Here is a 21,158-nt window from a genome sequence, read left to right as displayed (position 1 = left end):
GGCAGTTCTATTTCTTTTCAAAAATAAAGGAATGTTTTCTTTGAGTAAAATGTTATAATCTACAGTATTAAGAGTACTTTCCCTTCAGGTGGCATTACAAAATGCCACTCTGTATAACGATTTCTTTTTGTTTGACAGGAGGCAAACGAGCGGACTAATTTCAAAAAATAATTTCAAAAAATCATTAGTGCAAAATTTCTTCTAGCATCAGATTGAAAACTGAAGGATAGAGATGGAAAGCCCAAAGATACAATTCACTCTGTACTTCTTGTTCTTACACAATTAACTGGTTGTATTTGAATTTAATTGGTTCTATATCAATCATCGGCTCGTGCGCAGCAGACGGAGCGCGTGCGCAGGCCCAGACCAAACTTATTACGACAATAAAGAGGAACTCTGAATGGCCGCTTAGCCAGTATTTAATGAACATTAAATTGGTTCTACGTAAATAAAAGTCGGAGTAAATTAAATAGAAGTAAGTATTGTCTAAACAAATTAGGTTTATGGTGATATTATGCCAGTGTTAATATGAACGAGGAATTTTTCTACGTCAATGGGAGTCATAGACCTGGTTTCTACTATGGAAAAATACTAAATTGAATAGTATAAACACAATGATGACAGAGTTGTCTGTCTCTTTTTAACACCTTTGCTGCGGCAGTAACTTTCTAATACTTTCCATTCCTTCGGTACAAGGTCGGTAAACCTGGTATTAAAACTTACATTGTGGCGGCACAAGGCTTAAAGACCTTGTAATGTTTAAGATATATTAATTTTATTTTTGGCTTCATGTTAATAGATATTATGTTTTTTTTCTTTGAATATTAATAATAATGCATTTATTGACATACACCTGAAGGCGTTCGTGAATAACTTGTTTAGTATAAAAATTATAGCTATATTCAAAATACAAGGCTTATGCACCCTGTGCCGCACTGAAGTAGGGAATTCTGGTGGGTATTCTAGGGATGTGAAATACAAATATCGATAGTTTAAATTAAGTTTTAATAAAAATTAAAAAAAGTAACAAACAAACATGTTTTAATAATTTAGTCTAAATATTTTACAAATAAGACATACGTGCATAAATACTTAAATAAGCTATATATAAAGAAAACATATTATTTAATAACATTTAGTTACAACTTCAAATGTTTGTCACGAAAAACATTACTTAAATTAGCAATAAATCGTGTAGCAAATTAAATTATAATCAATTTGCAGTTTTGATTTTGTTTGTTTTTCTTGACGCCATGTCGACATGTGCGTTTCTTACGAATGCGAGGCAACACTGGCTGCACGAAGCTAGCGTGGGGTGCGGTACCAGGTGCGCAGGGTACAAGGTGCTTCGACCTGGTTTCGCATTGTGAAGACATTTTATTACTTCCGTGCGGTACCAGGTCTAAAAACCTGGTATTAAGGTAGGTACATCATTGGATTCTATTTTAAGAATACATCATAGTTATATATTCATCACTTTCCTACACCGGACCCAATTGAAGTTATGCCTTCCGCACGACAAGGAAGACTATAATTTTCTTAGCCGCACGGTAAGCGAGACGTACACAAGGTCTATAGACCTGGTTTCGCACTCAACGTGTTAATAATTACTTGCCACTATCTACTACGCAGTCGTCCTGGAATATCAAATGAAAGCTTTGTGATCTGATAATTGTCTGATAGGTAATGAAGTAAGTATTTGCTTAACACGCGTTTTCAGTTTGTAATTTATGGTTTTAAACTTTCGCGTTCCATTTCAACTAAAGTAGTAAGACACGGGTCTTAACGCGACGTTTATGTAACTCACGGCTTGACGTTTTGGCTGCGATGCTGCAGCCGTGGTCACAACTCACAAGCAGACTGGTGGCGGCTCCCGGCGTCGTCCGTTCGGGCGGGCTTAAAAATTGTCAACTACCCTCAAATTTCCATTTGTTACACTACCACTAGTGATTAATAAACGTCGTGTTAAAACCTGTGTCTTACTATTTTAACGTTACCTTCATTCTGAACATATCGAATCAGCAATACTTATACTCTACAAACACGTCGTCGGCTACGTCGATTTCCGATCCGACAATAGTTCAAACTAACTTCAAAGATTATTTAAAATAACAATATTATTATTAGACATTCACCTAAATTATGAAAGTGGAAAGCCTTAGGTGTAGGTATCAAAACAAAAACCTCTCTAAATCTGAATTAACTACGTTAACTACCCTGAAAGTTGTCACGAAGCTGTTTTTGTGCGCGAAGTTGGAGCAGCAGACATTATGACAGAGTTCGCTAACGTCATTATTTTGAAGTAGGGTGCATATGTGAGGACTGAGAACATTGTGGAATTTGTGGCGGTAGACAAGTGTTGTTGGTTTGTGGAAAAGCGCAACGTAACACTTTGTTATTGCGACAAAAAAACTTAAAAACATACAGGGTATTATGGTAAACAGTCTTGTTACAAAGTGTTAAAAAATAAATATATAATATTGTATACTATGCTTTTAAACTTACATTTATCCCACGTTGCAATGCAGTACAATCTAAGTACACACGCGCTCACGCTATAACGTACACCTTACGTGGCGTACAAATCACAAATTCACGGTGAAAACACTGCATCTGCGTTCAGGAACCACTACATGTTGGGCGCCACGCGTCTCACCGGTGAGCCTCAAACAATAAAATTTCGATTCTGTCTCGGCGTTCAATCACTTAACGTAATTTTTGGGGTATCACGGTTGCGGCACATAAAAAACTCAAAAAAACTTATTTATTTTTGCAAATAGATTTTTAAAAAGCACTTTTACACAGTGGTCTCGCGTCGCCGCACGCGTATAGCGACATATCGACGTGCGGTCGCTTCCACTAACCGGCGGGGACTGAGCGCGGAATGAACGAAGTGAGCGGGGGTAGCTGCGCTAACACGGCGGCGCCAGCGCATGACACTTAGGCATAACTACGATAAAGTAAAAAACGGAATTTCTACGGATGGGGTACTTTTGTTAAAAAAAAAATGTTTTTTGTTACATCGGTTTTAGACTATACATGATATTGACCTACCAGTTTATTTATCAAAATAAATATTTCGGCTAAAAGTTATCACAATCTTGTGGTGCCTAATAATGCCCGAATAAATTTCTAATTAGAATAAATATTAGAACACCATCCATCATCTAGCTGCCACATGTCCCCTTGTTTTTAAAATTTATTTCATAAATTAGAATTAAGTTGGATTTTACAAGAAACTGAATAATCAAATGATTTTATTTTACAGGGTGACTGGTAACTCGACGTATTCCTGTCAAGTTAAGATAGAGGTCAAAACCAACAAACTTGACCCTTTAAATGATAAGCCAAATGTAAACGGTCCTGTACATTTTTATGGGACAGGGGGCAAACGAGCAGACGTTCATATTAAGTTCTAATTCGTATGTTTTCTTTTAAAATGTCTCACGTACCTAAAAATATATTGGTAGTCCTACCCTGCATGTCCACCGAGGTATATTGACCTTCACAGCGAGATGGTTCTAACCACGTTACGGCAACGAGGCCGCGAGCGCCCGTCAACTAATCAACATTCATTAAACCACCCCTAACTGCGCTATTAGCAGCTAAATACTCAGGAACTTGTCAGGGTAAGCTTTTAACTTTTATTTAACTTAGACTAGCCTGTTTTAGGGCAATCAAATCTTACAAGATTTAAAAATTAGCCACGAAGATTACGGCACGTAAAATTGTGGACATAAAAATGACTTTTATTTTTTTTAAACCATCAATTATAGGCATTTTATTTGACGAATGAACCGAACACTAAAAATCATATAAAATCTACTCGTGTATTATGTTAATAAAGTAAGTTACGTTATTATCTTAAGTGAGTTGTCATGATTTGGGAACCGATACGTAATCGAACCACGGTGCTTACCGCTGCGTGGTTATTGTGAGCTACCCACCCACATTTGAAAATTTTAATTCACTCTTACCGTTTCATGAAGATTTATTTATTTTTCTCGGTTTAGGTCCAAAGGTATTAATTATAAAATAATTTATTCTCGTTTAAATCTACGATGATTATAAGATTTTTAAAAGCTTCAACGTTAATCCGCCCCTTGTCTAATAATAATTTACTAACCAGTGTTTCTCAATTTAAGTTAATATAGGTGTTTTCTGTTATAAATGTCTTAAACCGTCAACATGCATGTGTTTATCATCATTTTCTGAATTAAGCACAAAGTTTTTGTGAAAGCAAATATGAAGCTACTTATTTAAATACCCAAAGGCAAACTTTGCGAGCGATTCATTCATCACTGTCGAAGGGATACTGAAAACTGCCTATTCACTAAAGGACCAGCCCAAAACGGGTATGGGTTTATTCTTCAACTGTCATTGTCCCTACAGGGATATCAACAATAGTTTATTTCGGGACACGTTCCTCGAAAGCAATTCTATAACATTTAAAAACAATCTGAACCACACGAGGAAAACACACGGTAGGTACAGTTGTGGTAAGATTCTTCTAAACCGCTTTAAGTACGGACAATTATATTTAGGGTATTCTACTACATTTTTATGTACGTACAGACAAGATCAGAATTAAAACAGGGAACCACGCATTCAAATAAATGAAAATTAATGCAGATAAAACTCATAAACTCATAAAATTCATGTATTTCTGCAAATAGGTTTTAAAAAAGCACTTTTACACGTTCCAGTATTAACCCTACCACTGCTTCAGGACAATAAATGGGCCAGTGCTGAGAAGAAGCAGCGCAAGAAATTCAAGATCACGCAGATTTTTAGAGACACAAATGAAATTGAGCTCATCTTTCCCCACAGTAAAAAAATGTGTAGTTGAGCAATAACATTAAACTTTTAATGATGATGATAAGTGTAAATGTGACACTACAAGGACGAGTAAAGTCCTTCTTTATCACGGCCTATTGTACCCGAATCTCGCGTGTAGCAGACAGCCTTTGTCGCCCATATCAAGGAGACAATGGCGCCACTAATGTGTGTGACAGCCTATTATCACACCGTGTTACACGTTTGCCAGTGGCGACACCTGACAGGGAGACGCTCGGTGAATTGGAATCTGCTTAACGTTGTGCAAGGATATTGTACCTAGTACAACGTATTCCATGATATTGCAAAATACGTATTTATGTTAGTACCTATTTTAGGCATAAAGCCTGTTTCATGTTGATACTATCGTGAATAAAGCGAATGGGTCTGGTTCCATTTTAGATTTCTTATACATTTTTAGTTCAAAATATAAATCAGTATACATTATACATACGCGGTGCAGGACCAGTTTTTGTGTAAATTCTGGTAGGGGGCTTTTTTCCCGCAGTGGACGTCATTTGGCTGAAAGAAGGACGAATGAAATTAGAAAAGACATAATGCACAACTGGCACAAAGTTTGATTTATTATTCAGTAGTAGGTAAGTTTTCAAATAAATTCTATTAAAATAAATGCATTTTATTATTTTTAAGTTCATAAAATTACTATGACCACATTTTTATCTGCCAAAAAACATTTTCACAGCAACGTGTCTCCATTGTTCAACGGAAAAGCGATATTGTTCCAGCAAAAGTCGCAGGAACAGCTAGCTTTATAATAAAGAGAAATTGCGAGATGCTTCTTTACAGAATTGGCAAAATTCTCGGCTTCCTGAGCAAGTCCTTACGAATATTACCTTGTCTCCATTAAGCGCGGGTAGCTTTGAAATACAACGCTCGCGACGCGCCGAGACGTGCTGCTATAAATGAGATCGCCAAAGGAAATTTCACGAAAAATAAGTAACGCAGAATGTGCGACAAAAGTAAATGGAGGCAGGAATAAAATTATTCTTTCCACAAGTAATATCTTGTAAAGGACGTTATCGATCGAATCTCGGCGTTTCATCGCTATTTATGGTTTCGATGTGTGCAGATTTTGAAGTGTGTGTCAACTGGATTAAATGGTTTTTTCCACTGATGAAAATAATATGTACTTAAAATCAAGAATTTGAGTGTTGCACGTGATTTACGCCCGTATTCACAAACATTACTATGAGGTCTCACAGTGCGCGTGGAAGCACAAGGTGATACACGAATCAATCACTGTGCGTTCAATTTGCTGCTTCACTTAAGCAAGCATCGTTTGTGAATACGGGCGTTACTAACTCGTAAGTAACCTACACAGTATGTCTTTAAAACGAAGTATTAATTTACTACTTGATAGTTGGGAATAAAAAATACCAACCCACTGATCTTGATAAATCAAGACATTTCTATTTATTAGTAACTATTGTCCCAACGTATTGTGTAGGTTTTCATAAAGCGTGTTCATGTGGTGTGTGGTAGTATTCGGAAAAGTATGTTAAACTTTGTTGAATACACTATTTTTCCGCATGCAACGCACTAGTATACTTTCAGAACTCGCAAGAAACTTTCTGTATTTTTGCAAACTTTTACAGAAATACAATAAGCTTATTATTTTCAATTGAGTCAGCCATCTTCCTTGCCCTCCATATTGGTCCTCTCCAGATGGCGCACGTTCCGCTTCACCTAGAGCGCCACTAAATGGTGCTCTAAACAAACATTCCCCATTGATGCGATAGTATTGGGTTGCCGCATTCTATATCCCAAGCAGGGCCGCACTCAGAGACATAGACATTTCAAATAGAATAAAATTATCTTCGTACCTACTTAGTCAATTTTCTTTACGACAGAGGCACCAACAGCCCGGCGGCTTAGTCGACTCATGTCGCCGGATCGGCGGGTTTGGCGTGCTGAATGCAATAAGGAGACAACAACAACAACAACTACAAAAATTTGTATTATTTTTTTCTTTACAGTACGCATTTGCGATGTGGTAAGCACGGCCATATACAAGACCGTAGTTATACGTGAAAAAGTTTATCGCACAAACTTTTGCAATACTTTTAAGTTCTTTTAACTACGAAACTTTCGCAGTAAGAACTTTGATAATAAACCGGGATTTTGTTATGAAAGTTAATATACTCGTTAGCAACTGCTTTAAAATTAAAATACGAGCTTTATGTAAAAGGTTTCCGTTATAGGGATAGGGTGTAACTATTGTAATAAAATATAAAGATCGTTTTATACATTATCTAAAACTTTATGCTACTAAATTTATCGCCAGTAGGTAGATTTATTTCGGAATTTCTCTTATTATCATTATTGTAAAAGGCAGGTACGTTAATTTTGTTATCTCGTGGGCAAATATGAGAGAGAGTATTTCTTTACTATTTTACTGTGTTCAGTAATTGCAATCGCGGAGAATTGAATATTTAAGGTCTGAGTGAAGAAATATATTTGAACTGATTTGTTACTAAGTTGAATTGACAATTAAATCGTCTCTTTATAACAATTACCACAATTACCACGACGAGTAACTCTGCAGAACTTCTTAACTTTCTAATTCCATCAACCCCTGAGTCCGTCCCTGCCTCCACCCACACACTGCTGTTACAGGACTTTCCCGACCGCATCGCGAAATGTTCCGTCCCTCTCGCACTGCGCGGAAAACTCCATTCGCATCTCTGTCTCACGTTGAGGCGGGAAATCGTGTAGCATTGCGGGCAGACCTGTAGATTCGCGCGCGACGCGTAGTCGCTTTAGACGCTCGTAGCGTTCGTAGAACTTAAAGTTTTGTGTTTGTGTAGTGCTGTGTAGTGCTAGTGTTAACGACTGTAAATACATTGGAAGACGTATTAGTGAGGTAAGTGGAGGGAACTTAGCTTGAAAGCTTCGCGGACCAACTTATAAGTGAAGGGAACGACTCTTTAATCAACAGATGACAACTTTTATAAGGCAATCTTTTATTTTATATTTTTTTGCAAAAAGAAGGTAGTGTGACTTTGGAGAAAGTGTCTGTAAATTGTTTATACATTTAGAATTAGTTAGTAACTTTAACTTTTCATTCAAAAAAAATCTTTTTTCGGGCTGGACTCAAATTGTAGTGGTGTACCTTACGTTCTTATGGTGTTTTGCTTTTAGCAAGGGCCGTGGATTCAATTAAATTTCTTCACTTGAATTACATTATGTGTCCTAGATTCTTAAAGAACACACACTTACACAACAAGTAATAAGTTTTTGTGTGCAGTTATTTAAACTCCTCATGAAATAAGTAAATGAGAACTGTTTGGTATCTTGTGGAGATGAAAAGCTGTAGGGGAATTAATTACTTTTACCTACACTTATACCTATATTAGTGAGCGACATGAAAAAATCTTCTAAAAGAGACGTTTTTTATTTTTACCGTTCCATGTCGCTAGTATAACAATTATTCATCTCCCTGTGAAACTTAAAAAATATGCTTCATTCTATCAAAGAAGATTCAAGAGTATCGTTTAATGAGACACATTTTTTTGACAACAAATTTCACGTCTTATTTATTATTATTAATAAATAAGACGTGAAATTTGTTGAAGTTGAACATTATTAACTTTACATTTTCAGCAGGGGAAATCTAACGGCTGAATCTACAATGTTTCGATCTTATTTTCTGGAAAACCCAAAGGTGTTTCAGAAAATTTCTTTAGATGGAAAATGTGGCTGCATTCTTAAATGGTTTTTGCATAATGTATTTTTGTAATTCTTCTTTAATACTAATATACTATTATTAGAAAATCTATTTGATCAAATGAAATATAAAAAGGCATACTTATATTGTAATTTCGTCTCATCGTGATCTATAAATAGCTTATTCAATAAGCAAAGAATTATCTGAGATTGGGATAGGATTGCGCCCAACGATGTTCTCTGGGGATTATTGGAGTTAGGTAAGTGAATTGTAGCATTTTGAGATGATAATTTTCTGAAGGAAAATACTTTTCTTAGAGAAAATAACCCAAACCAAACAATAAAACTAAAACAGACAGAAAATTCATACTTGTTCGTAAAACAGGCCGTTAACTACGTAGAATGTCATACAATTTTAACACATAGCTCTACATAATAATAATAATAAATATGTCATCTTATATAATATGATCATTAAGATAAAAGGTAAATATAAATCACAAAATTCAAATGTAATAAGGTCTTTGTCATATTTTTTAGTATGTGGAATTGTAGTCTGTATGCTTTTCAGGCCCCTGAATGACGGACGAATATCAATACCATTCATACGAGTAATAGCATCATCTAACTAAATGAAGGAGGAGCGTTCACGACTCAAGCATCAGAGCACTATGAAAACAGTGTTTTCAATTAAAATCGGTTTAAATATTTATTACAAGGCTTAAGGTAGATTGGAGCGGAGCGAATTTGGTTTGCAAATTATTTCAATTAGAATAGAATCACTCTGTAACGAGCCCATTACGAATATTAACGATAGTGAAGCTTCAGAGCTGTAGTCAAGATGGATTATGAGGCTCGATAGTAAAGACTTTAGAGTAAAACTTTACACTACAGTAAATTGACCTTGATTTACTACTAGTGGCCCGCCCTGACTTCTCAAGGCTAGATAGTAATTTAACAAAATTATATTTTTAAATATTTTTTTATGAAGTCATAAAAAATCTAATAGTTAAATAATTTTTCAAATCGGTCCAGTAGTTTCAGAGTCTATTCAATACAAACATACAAAAATACAAAATTTTCCTTTTTAAGTGGGTATAGATATACAGGGTGTTAGGTAAATGGGTATATGAGCCGACACTAGCCCATGTTAACATGGTCATATAAATGGTATGGTGAAGTCAGAAAATTGATATCTTCATTTTAATTATTTTATTTTTCATACAAATCGGATTTTATAAAATTAATTTTGTATGAAAATTAAAAAAACTAAAATGATGATATCAAATTTCTGACTTCACCATACCATTTATATGACCATGTTAACATGGGCTAGTGTCGGCTCATATACCCATTTACCTAACACCCTGTAAAGTTTTGTCCTCTTTGTTGACCCATTGGCCTATTTATTAATATAATCAATATGATGTAATAACTCATTTCAAATTTCAAATTGAATGAACCCAATTACCCAGTTCGATTACATTCATAACTTCTAAATTGACTTAAAGCCAATTCCCTTTCTCAATTTACTTTATACAGTTGTTACATAAATTGTAGTAGGTATAGTAAGTACCAAAACTTTTGCTAACAATAATTTATTCTTGTAATGAAATTTACTATAGAAGAGCGGAGCTTCCTAGCACAAGCTAAACTGGATGCTTTGTAGGAAGCCCCAAATAAATGACATTTAAATATGTAAAAGTTACAGAAATAAACTGAAACTTTATTATTATTATTACATAACTAAGAGAAAACTAATCAGTCAGGCCACTTCGCGTATTAATATTAAGCGCGTGTGATGGGGGATGCCTGCAGTGAAAGACTCCCCTGCCCACTTGTTGCGGTCACTGCGGAGGGAGGCAATCTTTTAAATAGGGGCCGAGATCATCCCACACTTATTCAGGGTATTCTTATGTAGATGCTTTCATTCATTATATTCGATTCTTCATATTCATTTGTAATTAATTTCAAGGAAAATATTCAATTAAAATCAATATGTATTTGTGAAAATGTGGATGAAAACACTAAATTTTACCATACACACATATTTTTCATCTTCATATTATTATTTTTTCAACCAATAGGTAGTTGTCCACTCATAAAGTATAGGCCAGTAAAATCTTTCTACGAAATGGTTCGAAGGGCATACCTTCAGGTAGCTTAAACTTAACCTGAAAACTATAAAGGTCGTCCGTCAATCGAACTTCATGATTTCTAATCAATATTGAATAAGAATGAACTTTATCGAAGTAATCGACACCTATCGAGCTAAGTTACTAGTTTTATTTTAGTTTTGTGATTGGATACTTTCTAGGTATTCGTTACATTTGCGTTATTTTTGTATTAACCAATTAAGTAGGTAACTTACTATGTTTTGTTAAGAAAATTGGTTTGGCTAATAAAAGTTCTTTAAAAGTAGGCGGTTTGTTAGTTTTCAACAAAACTCACATTGGAAATTTCTTCACCCATGTGCCCTTTGAGTAATGAAAATATTTATAAAACTTTCATGGCATAAATTGTGTAATTTTGAAAAAGGGACTCAGATCAGACACAAATAAATAAAGGAAAAGTCATCATCTTCATCTCAGCCATAGGACGTCCACTGCTTTCCATGTTACCCGGTTGGTAGCGGCCTGCGTCCAGCGCTTTCCTGGTACATTTATGATGTCGTCGGTCCACCTTGTGGGTGGACGTCCCACGCTGCGTTTTCCGGTACGCGGCCTCCACTCCAGAACCTTGCTGAAGGAAAATTACCTACACACATTTTAATTACAATATTAGAATAACTCAAATCGGTTATCAAAAACTTAATATGCCTACTCCTAAAAACAACAGTAAAATTACACGTTCCTGGAATAACTCCCTTTTATAGACTTATGTGCCAGACGAGCACACAGCGTCTTTGCTCACAGTTAGGTACAACAAAGGAAAAGCCCGGCTCCCAGCTGTAAGTAAGCCAGGCCAACTTATAACAAGTCTAGACTGGAGTCAGCACTAATTTCGTCTCGCTCCTGAATTGTCTGCGAGTTTACGACAGAATGGAATTTGATTACTTTATATTCCCGCGGTTTAGGGTGCAGAGTTAATAGATTTTATAAAGTATTTTACCCTCAAGGACTTTATTTTATTGAAGAATTACGAGTACTTTAAATGGTAATCTAATTTAAATTATTATTTAGTTTTAAAATAATGTAAGCTTTCTTTTGATATTATTGAGTGAGACAAATAATAATTCAAGATTATTACCCCTTACAAACATACAACTATTTTTTATACTGAGTAGGTCAATTAATAATTACATTAATATATTTATTAATAACATGGCAACACTAGTTTAGTTATTGTTAATCACACTATGATAATCTATCTATATAAATAAAAATGAATTATTGTTCGTTAGTCTGATTAAAACTCGAGAACGGCTCGGCCGATTGAGCTGATTTTGGTTTTAAAATGTTTGTCGTAGTCCAGGGTAGGTCTAAAGTCTAAACGGTGAGCAAATAAGGAAAAATTGCGATGGCTTATTTATTGCCTTTAAGGCGGAACAGACTTCGCGGGGTCAGCTAGTTATGATAAAAATATTAAGTAAAGTAACAATTTTTAGATTATAGCGTACATTGTAACGTGAAAAGCGAGCAGATAACCGATAAACCAAACGTACTATAATACTCGGCATGTTTGCAGACACCTACAAAACACGATTTTGCTTTTTGATATTAGCCGTGACTTGTATGTTACTTTTACGAGATCGTACACTGATAAATAAACGCCTTTTAAAGGATTTTTGCTATGCCTCAATAAAAAGTATAAATTAAAAAGCTTATTAAATGTTTATTAGTGTCATAAAAAATCAACAATCAACACAAAAATACATAAGAATAAAGATACAAATAGGTATATACTACAACTTACCTGACAGAGAGAACATTCCCGTAAACAGCTCCAAATGCACTCAAATTATAACACCACCACAATTCCAGCACTTAACATAAGTAAACGCAGTCCGCAATGCACTTGCAACGTTCATCCAATTACTGTTTTGTTCCAGGTTAATTACGACGCCGGAGATCCAGTCCCGGCCCTATCGCGTGTAAATAGCTTCTAAAATGAAAATAAGTTGTAAATAGAACCTTCCTTAGTCTCTATAGCACACACTCTCATCTTCTATTCATTAATTAGATCAAAATATTTTAGTGAAAACTTTTACTCGAATTAAAATATTCCGTTCCACTAAAAACAACAATGTATTGGGCGAAGCTCAAAAACAACGCCGTGAAATGGAAATTCAAATGAGGGACCAAGGAATCCGAATTTAGACGCGGCCTTAAAAATTTGAATTTGGAAGTGTCCGAAAAAAATAAGTATTTGAAATTGGAACGCAATGGCGTCGCCTTCGACGACTCCGAAGGCGCCGTCGCCGCCGCCGCCGGGCCACACGCCGAGCAAGATGGAGCGAAGGATGTCTCACTTCAAGGAGTACAAGTTCTTCAGATCGTTCAGCGCCAAAGTGGAGAACTGGCCGATGCGGAAAGCTGAGCAACTCTGGAGGAAGATGCGCGAGCGGAAAATTGCAGGTCAGTGGTTGTTATTAATTTAAAATTGGGTATTTGACACTACCAATCTATTGATTTTTAATATTTTAAATGATTAAGTTTCATTGGATTTTGCAACAAAAACACTTTAATAACGGTAAACGGTATTTACATTTCAATTTAAAACTTGAGATTTTAATACTAAAGTAATGTATGTTTGCTTTTAATACGTAATTTTAAAATGTTGTATTTTGGGATAATTATTGTGTAAGTATTTTATTACCCTAATTACAAATACCCAATTGTCTAAGATTTATTTTGTTGAATGTGTTTTTCACCCGACTTTTACAGGATACTCTCAATTTGGTTGTATTGTGTTGTGTATTTTGTACCGATCATAAAATTATCAACATCGTTTTTCTTTATTTTTCGTTAAAAATTGTTCATTTAGCATTTCAAAATGTAAAAAGGTTGTGTCGCCCAACGTGGGGCTCGAACCCACGACCCTGAGATTAAGAGTCTCATGCTCTACCGACTGAGCTAGCCGGGCAGTTATACAGGAGAGCGAAATTAACGTACCTATAGTTTCGAATAACTGTGACGAGACGACATCGATTTATTTACAAAACTAGATGAAAACCCGGCTTCGCTCGGGTGAAATTTGACTCATAATACACAATTCTAGGTGCAAAATGTAGATAGATGTTTCTGTAGTCATCGGTTCTCAAAGAATATTAAATATAGATTCATATAGCTTCGTTAGTTGTGTTTAATAAATATGGTAAATAAAAACTGCAAAAGTTTTTACACAAATTATTTTTATTTTATATCAACATTCAAAATAAACTAAGACAAATTAACAAAACAATCAAATTAAATCGTTAATATAGGTTATGTAAATAACTCTTATGAAGTGCTTGACATTGAACACATTCATAAATCATAGAACCAACTGAATGTACTGATACTTGAATGGTGTTATTTGAAAGTGCTAAATATAAATAGTTAGTCCCGGGGGGCTGATATTCTGTTGTACTAAACCTGCTTGAATATTTACGTTTTTTCGGGGATCTGCCCGCCATTTGATATGTTTTCTTTCTCTTCTTCTTCTAAAGAAATAAAATCACTGCTGACTGACAGCAGCTGTTTTTCCTTGTTGTCCGAAGAAGCATCATCACTGTTGACTGACAGTAGCTGTTTTTTCTTGTTGTCTGAAGAAGCATCATCAATCATCAATTAATCTTCGATTAGCGTCAACTCTTCGTTATCAACCTTAAAAGAGAAATATATTTATGAATAACTAATTTAAAGCTTTAATTTAAATTTTTAATGCTATATTGTGTTACTCTTATTAAACATATTTAATAACATGTGATGAAAAAATACACCACATGCAGGAATTGAACCTACATCCTCGACTTCTCCGTTGTCGCGCTCTTACCATCTGAGCTAACTGAGTTTAATAAGAGAAACATATTTTATTTTTAGACAAATATATAAGTATTGTGAATGTATGTAGGTGTAGGTATATCCTCCCACCTCTATATTTATTTTACTTACTCAGTTAATAGTGTAATTAACTTACCTGAAAGTCATCAAATCATGGACATCAAATAAATCTTGTGATGCAGCAGAAGCAGCTTTTTGCTTTTTTGGAAAAAGGTTTGATAGTGCCCGAGCCTTGTTTATTCTAACTGCCTAATTGTTTCTAAGCCACGACACTCGCAATAATTGAAATTATCTGCAAAAATATATTACACAATTATTTATAATAAAAACCAGCCGAGCTCAAGTGGAACTTGCGCATGAAGAAGTCTTATTCTGTTATCAGAAAAAACGGTGCAAAAATCGTGTCTGTTTCTGTATGTTGATAACAACTCAACACAGGCTATGCATGTGGTCATTGATTATTATTTGTCGGGTTAAATAAAAAAAAATATTAAGCCGCTTACCGAGTATAATGTTGTCGCATTCCACACCTCGACTGCACATTTGCATTTGTTTGCAGTTTCTTACAAATATTTTGCCATTACAAAAATTGCATGTCACTGGAATTTATCACTGTGCGAAACTAAATGACATTGACATTTGAACTTCAACTTTTATGGTTATGGCTAATATTCTTCTTCTGTGGTTGAATCGGCCAATATCCGGTTTAAAGAAAAAACATCATAAAAATCGCGAAACGCACTCATCTCCANAAATATAAATAGTTAGTCCCGGGGGGCTGATATTCTGTTGTACTAAACCTGCTTGAATATTTACGTTTTTTCGGGGATCTACCCGCCATTTGATATGTTTTCTTTCTCTTCTTCTTCTAAAGAAATAAAATCACTGCTGACTGACAGCAGCTGTTTTTCCTTGTTGTCCGAAGAAGCATCATCACTGTTGACTGACAGTAGCTGTTTTTTCTTGTTGTCTGAAGAAGCATCATCAATCATCAATTAATCTTCGATTAGCGTCAACTCTTCGTTATCAACCTTAAAAGAGAAATATATTTATGAATAACTAATTTAAAGCTTTAATTTAAATTTTTAATGCTATATTGTGTTACTCTTATTAAACATATTTAATAACATGTGATGAAAAAATACACCACATGCAGGAATTGAACCTACATCCTCGACTTCTCCGTTGTCGCGCTCTTACCATCTGAGCTAACTGAGTTTAATAAGAGAAACATATTTTATTTTTAGACAAATATATAAGTATTGTGAATGTATGTAGGTGTAGGTATATCCTCCCACCTCTATATTTATTTTACTTACTCAGTTAATAGTGTAATTAACTTACCTGAAAGTCATCAAATCATGGACATCAAATAAATCTTGTGATGCAGCAGAAGCAGCTTTTTGCTTTTTTGGAAAAAGGTTTGATAGTGCCCGAGCCTTGTTTATTCTAACTGCCTAATTGTTTCTAAGCCACGACACTCGCAATAATTGAAATTATCTGCAAAAATATATTACACAATTATTTATAATAAAAACCAGCCGAGCTCAAGTGGAACTTGCGCATGAAGAAGTCTTATTCTGTTATCAGAAAAAACGGTGCAAAAATCGTGTCTGTTTCTGTATGTTGATAACAACTCAACACAGGCTATGCATGTGGTCATTGATTATTATTTGTCGGGTTAAATAAAAAAAAATATTAAGCCGCTTACCGAGTATAATGTTGTCGCATTCCACACCTCGACTGCACATTTGCATTTGTTTGCAGTTTCTTACAAATATTTTGCCATTACAAAAATTGCATGTCACTGGAATTTATCACTGTGCGAAACTAAATGACATTGACATTTGAACTTCAACTTTTATGGTTATGGCTAATATTCTTCTTCTGTGGTTGAATCGGCCAATATCCGGTTTAAAGAAAAAACATCATAAAAATCGCGAAACGCACTCATCTCCATTTATTTATGGATCGATGACATGACAACCCAGCAAATAGTGAGTGGATGGTGAACTACTAAAGATGGCGACAGCGGTTTGTTTGTCAGTGCCATCGGAATTTAACGAAATTCTCCATTATCCGAATTTTGCGGATATATGTTGTCGACTCAAAATCGATATTTTTTTATTCTTTGTTATTCATACAAGGTTTCGATCCAGTCTACCGTACCCCTTGACGAAATTATTAATATAGAAGTTAAAAGCAATATTGGAGCGTGAAGCAAATGAATAAGATAAAGTAGCACAACATCTATTACGAAATTGTCAAAGTTTTTTTTATCGGGCGGAGTTAGTTATTTTTAACCATGTTATTTTTGTCACTCTTCATAACAGTTCTGTTTTATAGCTTCAAAACGAGGTCAAGACCGTCTTGAAGTTGTCAATGGATTTCATTTATAAAACGTGTTTATTTTTTCCTGATTTTAGAACAGATAGTAAAGTATTTTTACATTAGGTATTTTCATGAATGTATGAATGTAAGCAACTTCTCTATTTATAGCCTCCTCAAAGTGCTGGACTTGACCTGTATTTATCCAGATCTAGTCCGAATGATTTTACTGTGACTAATAAGTAGGTACCTACCTTAAGTTTAGTCTTATAGGATTATTATGTTTGATTTATCAAGACAGCAAAATCATGGGGGAAGTGACACCATAAGATTTTATTGCCGTAATAACTTAAGTACTTTTCGGTATGTTTGTTATAGAAAATGTATTAAAAATAAAATTATTTGTGTGTGTATTACCAGGCCTGTTCATCTCCGCGAGTTTACATCGAAAACAAAACACGCACGATGGCCCACCTACAGGATACTATTCGACAAGGCCTCACATACGAGCGAACATTGACTCACGCATGCGTATTCTTGTGTATGATGGAAAAAAATAAAGAAAATGGTGTACTAAATACTGTGCAGTATTTAACAACTGCCTAAATAATAATAAAAACACAGAATGTACTTTTTTATGTTGCCTCAAGACACTGAGAGGTAAATAAGAAGTTAATATTATTCATGATAATTCATGCTAAATCATGTATTTCCTCCGCCATTTTCCGCAGTTTGGCACCTCACGTCACATCATTTTACCGAAGTCAGCCCTATAGCTTCGGCGCAGTGCCGATCACTGACGTTTGTCAACAAAATGGTGCTTGACTCATGAGACAGGCTAAATTATACCATATTGTTAGTGACATTGAGCATACATTTTTTTAAATACCTTCGCGAAGTAAAACTTCTGTACGTAGTACTTATTATTATTCTGTGGTATTACACAATTAGGACACTGAACAGTTTGATGATCTGACTAAACTTTGTACTTCTTTTTATTTTATTAAAGACTGAGAAATTAGTTAGTATATCATACAAACAAACATTATTTTACTACAAATGAAGTGTCACTAGGCACAATACTAATAGAACTGACAGTCGCTCTGGAATTTCAATTAAAGCGAGCGACAGCCAATCTCTGAGTCTACAGTTAAGTATTTTTAATCTAGCGCTTCAAGCGTAGCAACAGGCTTTGTTTCTAATTAAAAAGCTGTAGACGCTGTAGTATCAAAAGAGGTTCGTTTCTGAGGGAACTAATTCGTTAAATAAATATACTCTCAAGCTTTGATAACATATACCTTTGTGGCGAACTGGCGAAGCTAAATTATTATTAAGATAATGGGCTGTTCATAAATACAATAGAGGATTTAATAAATCAAATTCAAAAATAATAAGATCAAAGCTTATTAGTTAGTCGGTTCTATTCCAAATAATTATAATTATAATACACTTTTATATGGGGTCCTCATTAAGAAGAATTAGGTATAACATCATGAGAATGAGAATTAGGGGAGGCCTTTATCCAGCAGTGGACGTCATTCGGCTGAAACGAACGAACATCACGAGAACAGTCAGCGTCAAATAATTCGTGACACCCAAAGTAGCCAATAAGTTCGCAACACGTCTTTATTACAATGAGGGCTATCGTTTTAGCGCTCACCAGTTGGCGCCACTGTAGAGTAAGGTCCTGTCACTTGCTAGTAGCGAAGACAGTGGCGCAGACTGGTGAGCGCGAAAGTGGTAGGAAGACTATCGCATTTGCGCTCATCAAGATGGCGCCACTGTAGAGTAAGGTTCTGTCAATCGCCAGGGGTGCCAACTGTTAAGTATAAAAACGATAGCCCTCATTGGAATAAGGTTGTGTTATCAACTTTTTGGTCATTGGGTGTCACGAACTATTTGTCGCTGACTGTATATACTTATTGTAACAAACAGATTCCTATTTTTGGTTGCTTTTTGTGATAAGTATCTAAAAATAACCAGAAAGGTAGAAAATATGTAATGGAGTCGACATCGAAACCGCATTGCGTGGTGGGACCCTAGATTAGAGCAGTCGTAAAGCCGGCTGTATCTTCGGCCGCAGCACGCGCTCGTAACCGTGACGTCATAAAACACGACAATCGTCTGGTGGGTTCAAGATAACCCACAAGTGACCTTGACTTTTGGGACCTTTGGAAAAGTATTGGAAAGGGTATTTTTTTGTGTAAAGCTTTTAATCTAACGCCAGAGTTTTTGATCATCATAAGGTCAGTTAGTCTCCATTGCTGATACACTACTCTCTCCTGTACCAGAGGCAAATTGAGTATTTGGCTTAGTCTCCCCTCGCGTTTTTCCCCACCAGAACAGGATTTTTCATAAAAGCTTTAAAATTACTCAAAATTATTCATCGTTTTGTTCTACTCCTCCAGATGTCAGTTAGGTACGATTGCTCAATACCCAACATTTTATTGCATGGCTCTGTAAGAGCACGGCAGGAGAGAGGAGTACTTAATGTGAATTTAGAATATAACTACCAACTACTTATTATTTTCATAATTCACCATTAAATAAAACTGAAACTGTTGAAAAATTAACCCTTTTTCTTGGCCGTTTTTACAAACAAATGGAAAATATAGCACTTTATATAGATGACCTACGACAAATAAACGCCTACCGCCATAACCGAAGGATCGCTTTGATCTGAAGCCCGCGAACAGCGGGAGTAACGGCGAGCAATAACAAACAGCGCAGTAACAGCTGTAACGCCGACTGTTATCATAATAATCATAATCATTTGCTCACTCTGTACAAATCTTGAGGATTACACTTCAAATCGCAACGCAATGTTTTTTATTTGCCTCGAATCCACAGAGAGTTCTACACTGATGGATTTGTGTAAATTATAACTGTCTACTAAAGATAAGAATAAAATTTCTTGGATTAGCAACTGTTCAACTAAGTTGAATATCAAAATTGTTTAAATTTTATTTTATACTACACATCATAATGTACAAAATATTTTTCAGAGTCAATTGAAACCGTTTTAGCGCTAAAACGAATGTTATAGCTTAGTTACACAAAGCCGAACATAATATTGGGTTTCGATGCGTTTAATATTGATAACTGTGAGCTGCTGTGAAGTACTGTTATTCAAAGTTATTCAATTTCATGTATGCGAGTTATTTCTACTAGTATCTTAATATTGTAAGTCTAGATATTAGCACGTCACTACCTTGTTTAATGTACCACGCAATCTTGTATACCCATTCTTATAAGATACACCATACAAGAATGCATGGTAAATTCAGCGAACTGCTCCTGAATCGTATGTACCTACTACTACTATTTCTATTTATTTATATTATCCGGCAGACAGTGGTGACTGAGTTTGTTGCGGCGCTTCTTCTCAGCACTTGCCAAATGTTGGTCTCGAAGCGCTGGTAGGGTAAAAAGATTATGAGACATGTAGAGGCTCCTTAAGAGCAAAATGACAATTTGTAAGAACTATTTATTAGTCCAAACAAATAAAGAAATTTTGACTTTGACTTTGACTTTATGAAAAATCTGGCTCGCTTCCAGATCCATCAAGATTGCAAGTGTTTTTACTTCAGCTTGCAAGTTTCAAAATAGTGCTGACGGTCTTGTTGGTATTGCTCAAAAATCGAGTGTCGATTTTTGATAATTCAGTAGGAGTTCGCGGGATTATCATTACTTTCAAGGTCATTATTTTTCAATGTATTAGATTGGAATTAATCCATTCATCCATGCGCAGCTCGTCAAACACAAGGCCTAGTAGGGTATTGGTAATTATAGTAACGGATTAATTATAATTCAGCGGAGATTCATAACTTGAGATAATATACTGGATATTACTAATTAATTATCTAAGGCTGGGTTGCACCATCTTAATTTAACTCAAAAATCTGTCAAACCCCATACAAAAAGCATCGGTTATCGTCATAGTTACCGTTAAAGTTAGTTGGTGCAACTCAGCCTTTGTGATTTCCGCCCTTGCCGCGTGTGGTTTGTGGGCGGGCGGGCTTGCAATATGCACTAGCGTTTGACAATCCTAATTGGTATTCTAGACTCAATTAATTTTATTATGCATGTATGCATGTACTACAGTGGCTTATTTCCATTTTCCGTGAAAGTAAAAATATGTTGTTTTCGGTAACTGTTCTAGAAGTCTAAAAATAACAAAGCAAGTAAATAAAGACTGTTTGAAGGAAAAAGTATAATAATTTCTGTACAGAGCGGCTTAACCCAGTGTCTCAAGGCCGCTATAAACTGCAGTCGGACGGTTATGTATGGCGGAAACGGCCCCATTACCGGACGTTTTTAAAC

The 21,158-nt window shown here is 35.3% G+C and overlaps 3 protein-coding genes and 1 non-coding gene across 5 annotated transcripts in view; 2 read left to right on the top strand and 2 right to left on the bottom strand.

Moving 5' to 3' along the window:
• gas2 (growth arrest-specific protein 2) overlaps positions 1–21,158 on the top strand; it is a 452,494-nt gene that overhangs the window by 139,410 nt on the left and 291,926 nt on the right. The gene's annotated exons all lie outside the window — the stretch shown is intronic.
• Positions 12,908–13,602, top strand: LOC114359800 (uncharacterized). The gene is made up of 2 exons (XM_028314305.1): positions 12,908–13,100; positions 13,529–13,602. Exons 1-2 carry the CDS (start codon positions 12,908–12,910, stop codon positions 13,600–13,602), a joined length of 267 nt encoding a protein of 88 aa, XP_028170106.1.
• On the bottom strand, positions 13,536–13,608 carry TRNAK-CUU (transfer RNA lysine (anticodon CUU)). The gene has a single exon. It is a non-coding gene; the product is annotated as a tRNA-Lys (tRNA).
• Positions 14,112–21,158, bottom strand: part of LOC114359799 (putative vitellogenin receptor) — a 47,745-nt gene continuing 40,698 nt past the window's right edge. Inside the window, exons 11-12 of the mRNA XM_028314304.1 lie at positions 15,346–15,477; positions 14,112–14,269 (exon numbers count right to left, since the gene is read on the bottom strand). Of these exons, the coding sequence (XP_028170105.1) occupies positions 14,112–14,269; positions 15,346–15,477 (290 nt within the window). The remainder of the gene's footprint in view (positions 14,270–15,345; positions 15,478–21,158) is intronic.

Source organism: Ostrinia furnacalis, unplaced genomic scaffold, assembly GCF_004193835.3.
Source record: "Ostrinia furnacalis isolate ACB-3 unplaced genomic scaffold, ASM419383v2 OfSCF4659, whole genome shotgun sequence".
Taxonomy (NCBI): Eukaryota; Metazoa; Arthropoda; class Insecta; order Lepidoptera; family Crambidae; genus Ostrinia; species Ostrinia furnacalis.
Note: the sequence above shows the minus strand (reverse complement) of the source record. Positions and strands in the feature narration are given on the sequence as shown.

What these genes read in the sequence shown, in the direction of transcription:
- LOC114359800 (XM_028314305.1), top strand. Translation starts at nt 12,908, where the DNA reads ATGGCGTCGCCTTCGACGACTCCGAAGGCGCCGTCGCCGCCGCCGCCG. An exon ending in GCGCGAGCGGAAAATTGCAG is followed by an intron (nt 13,101 to 13,528) that starts GTCAGTGGTTGT and finishes AAATGTAAAAAG; the next exon opens with GTTGTGTCGCCCAACGTGGG.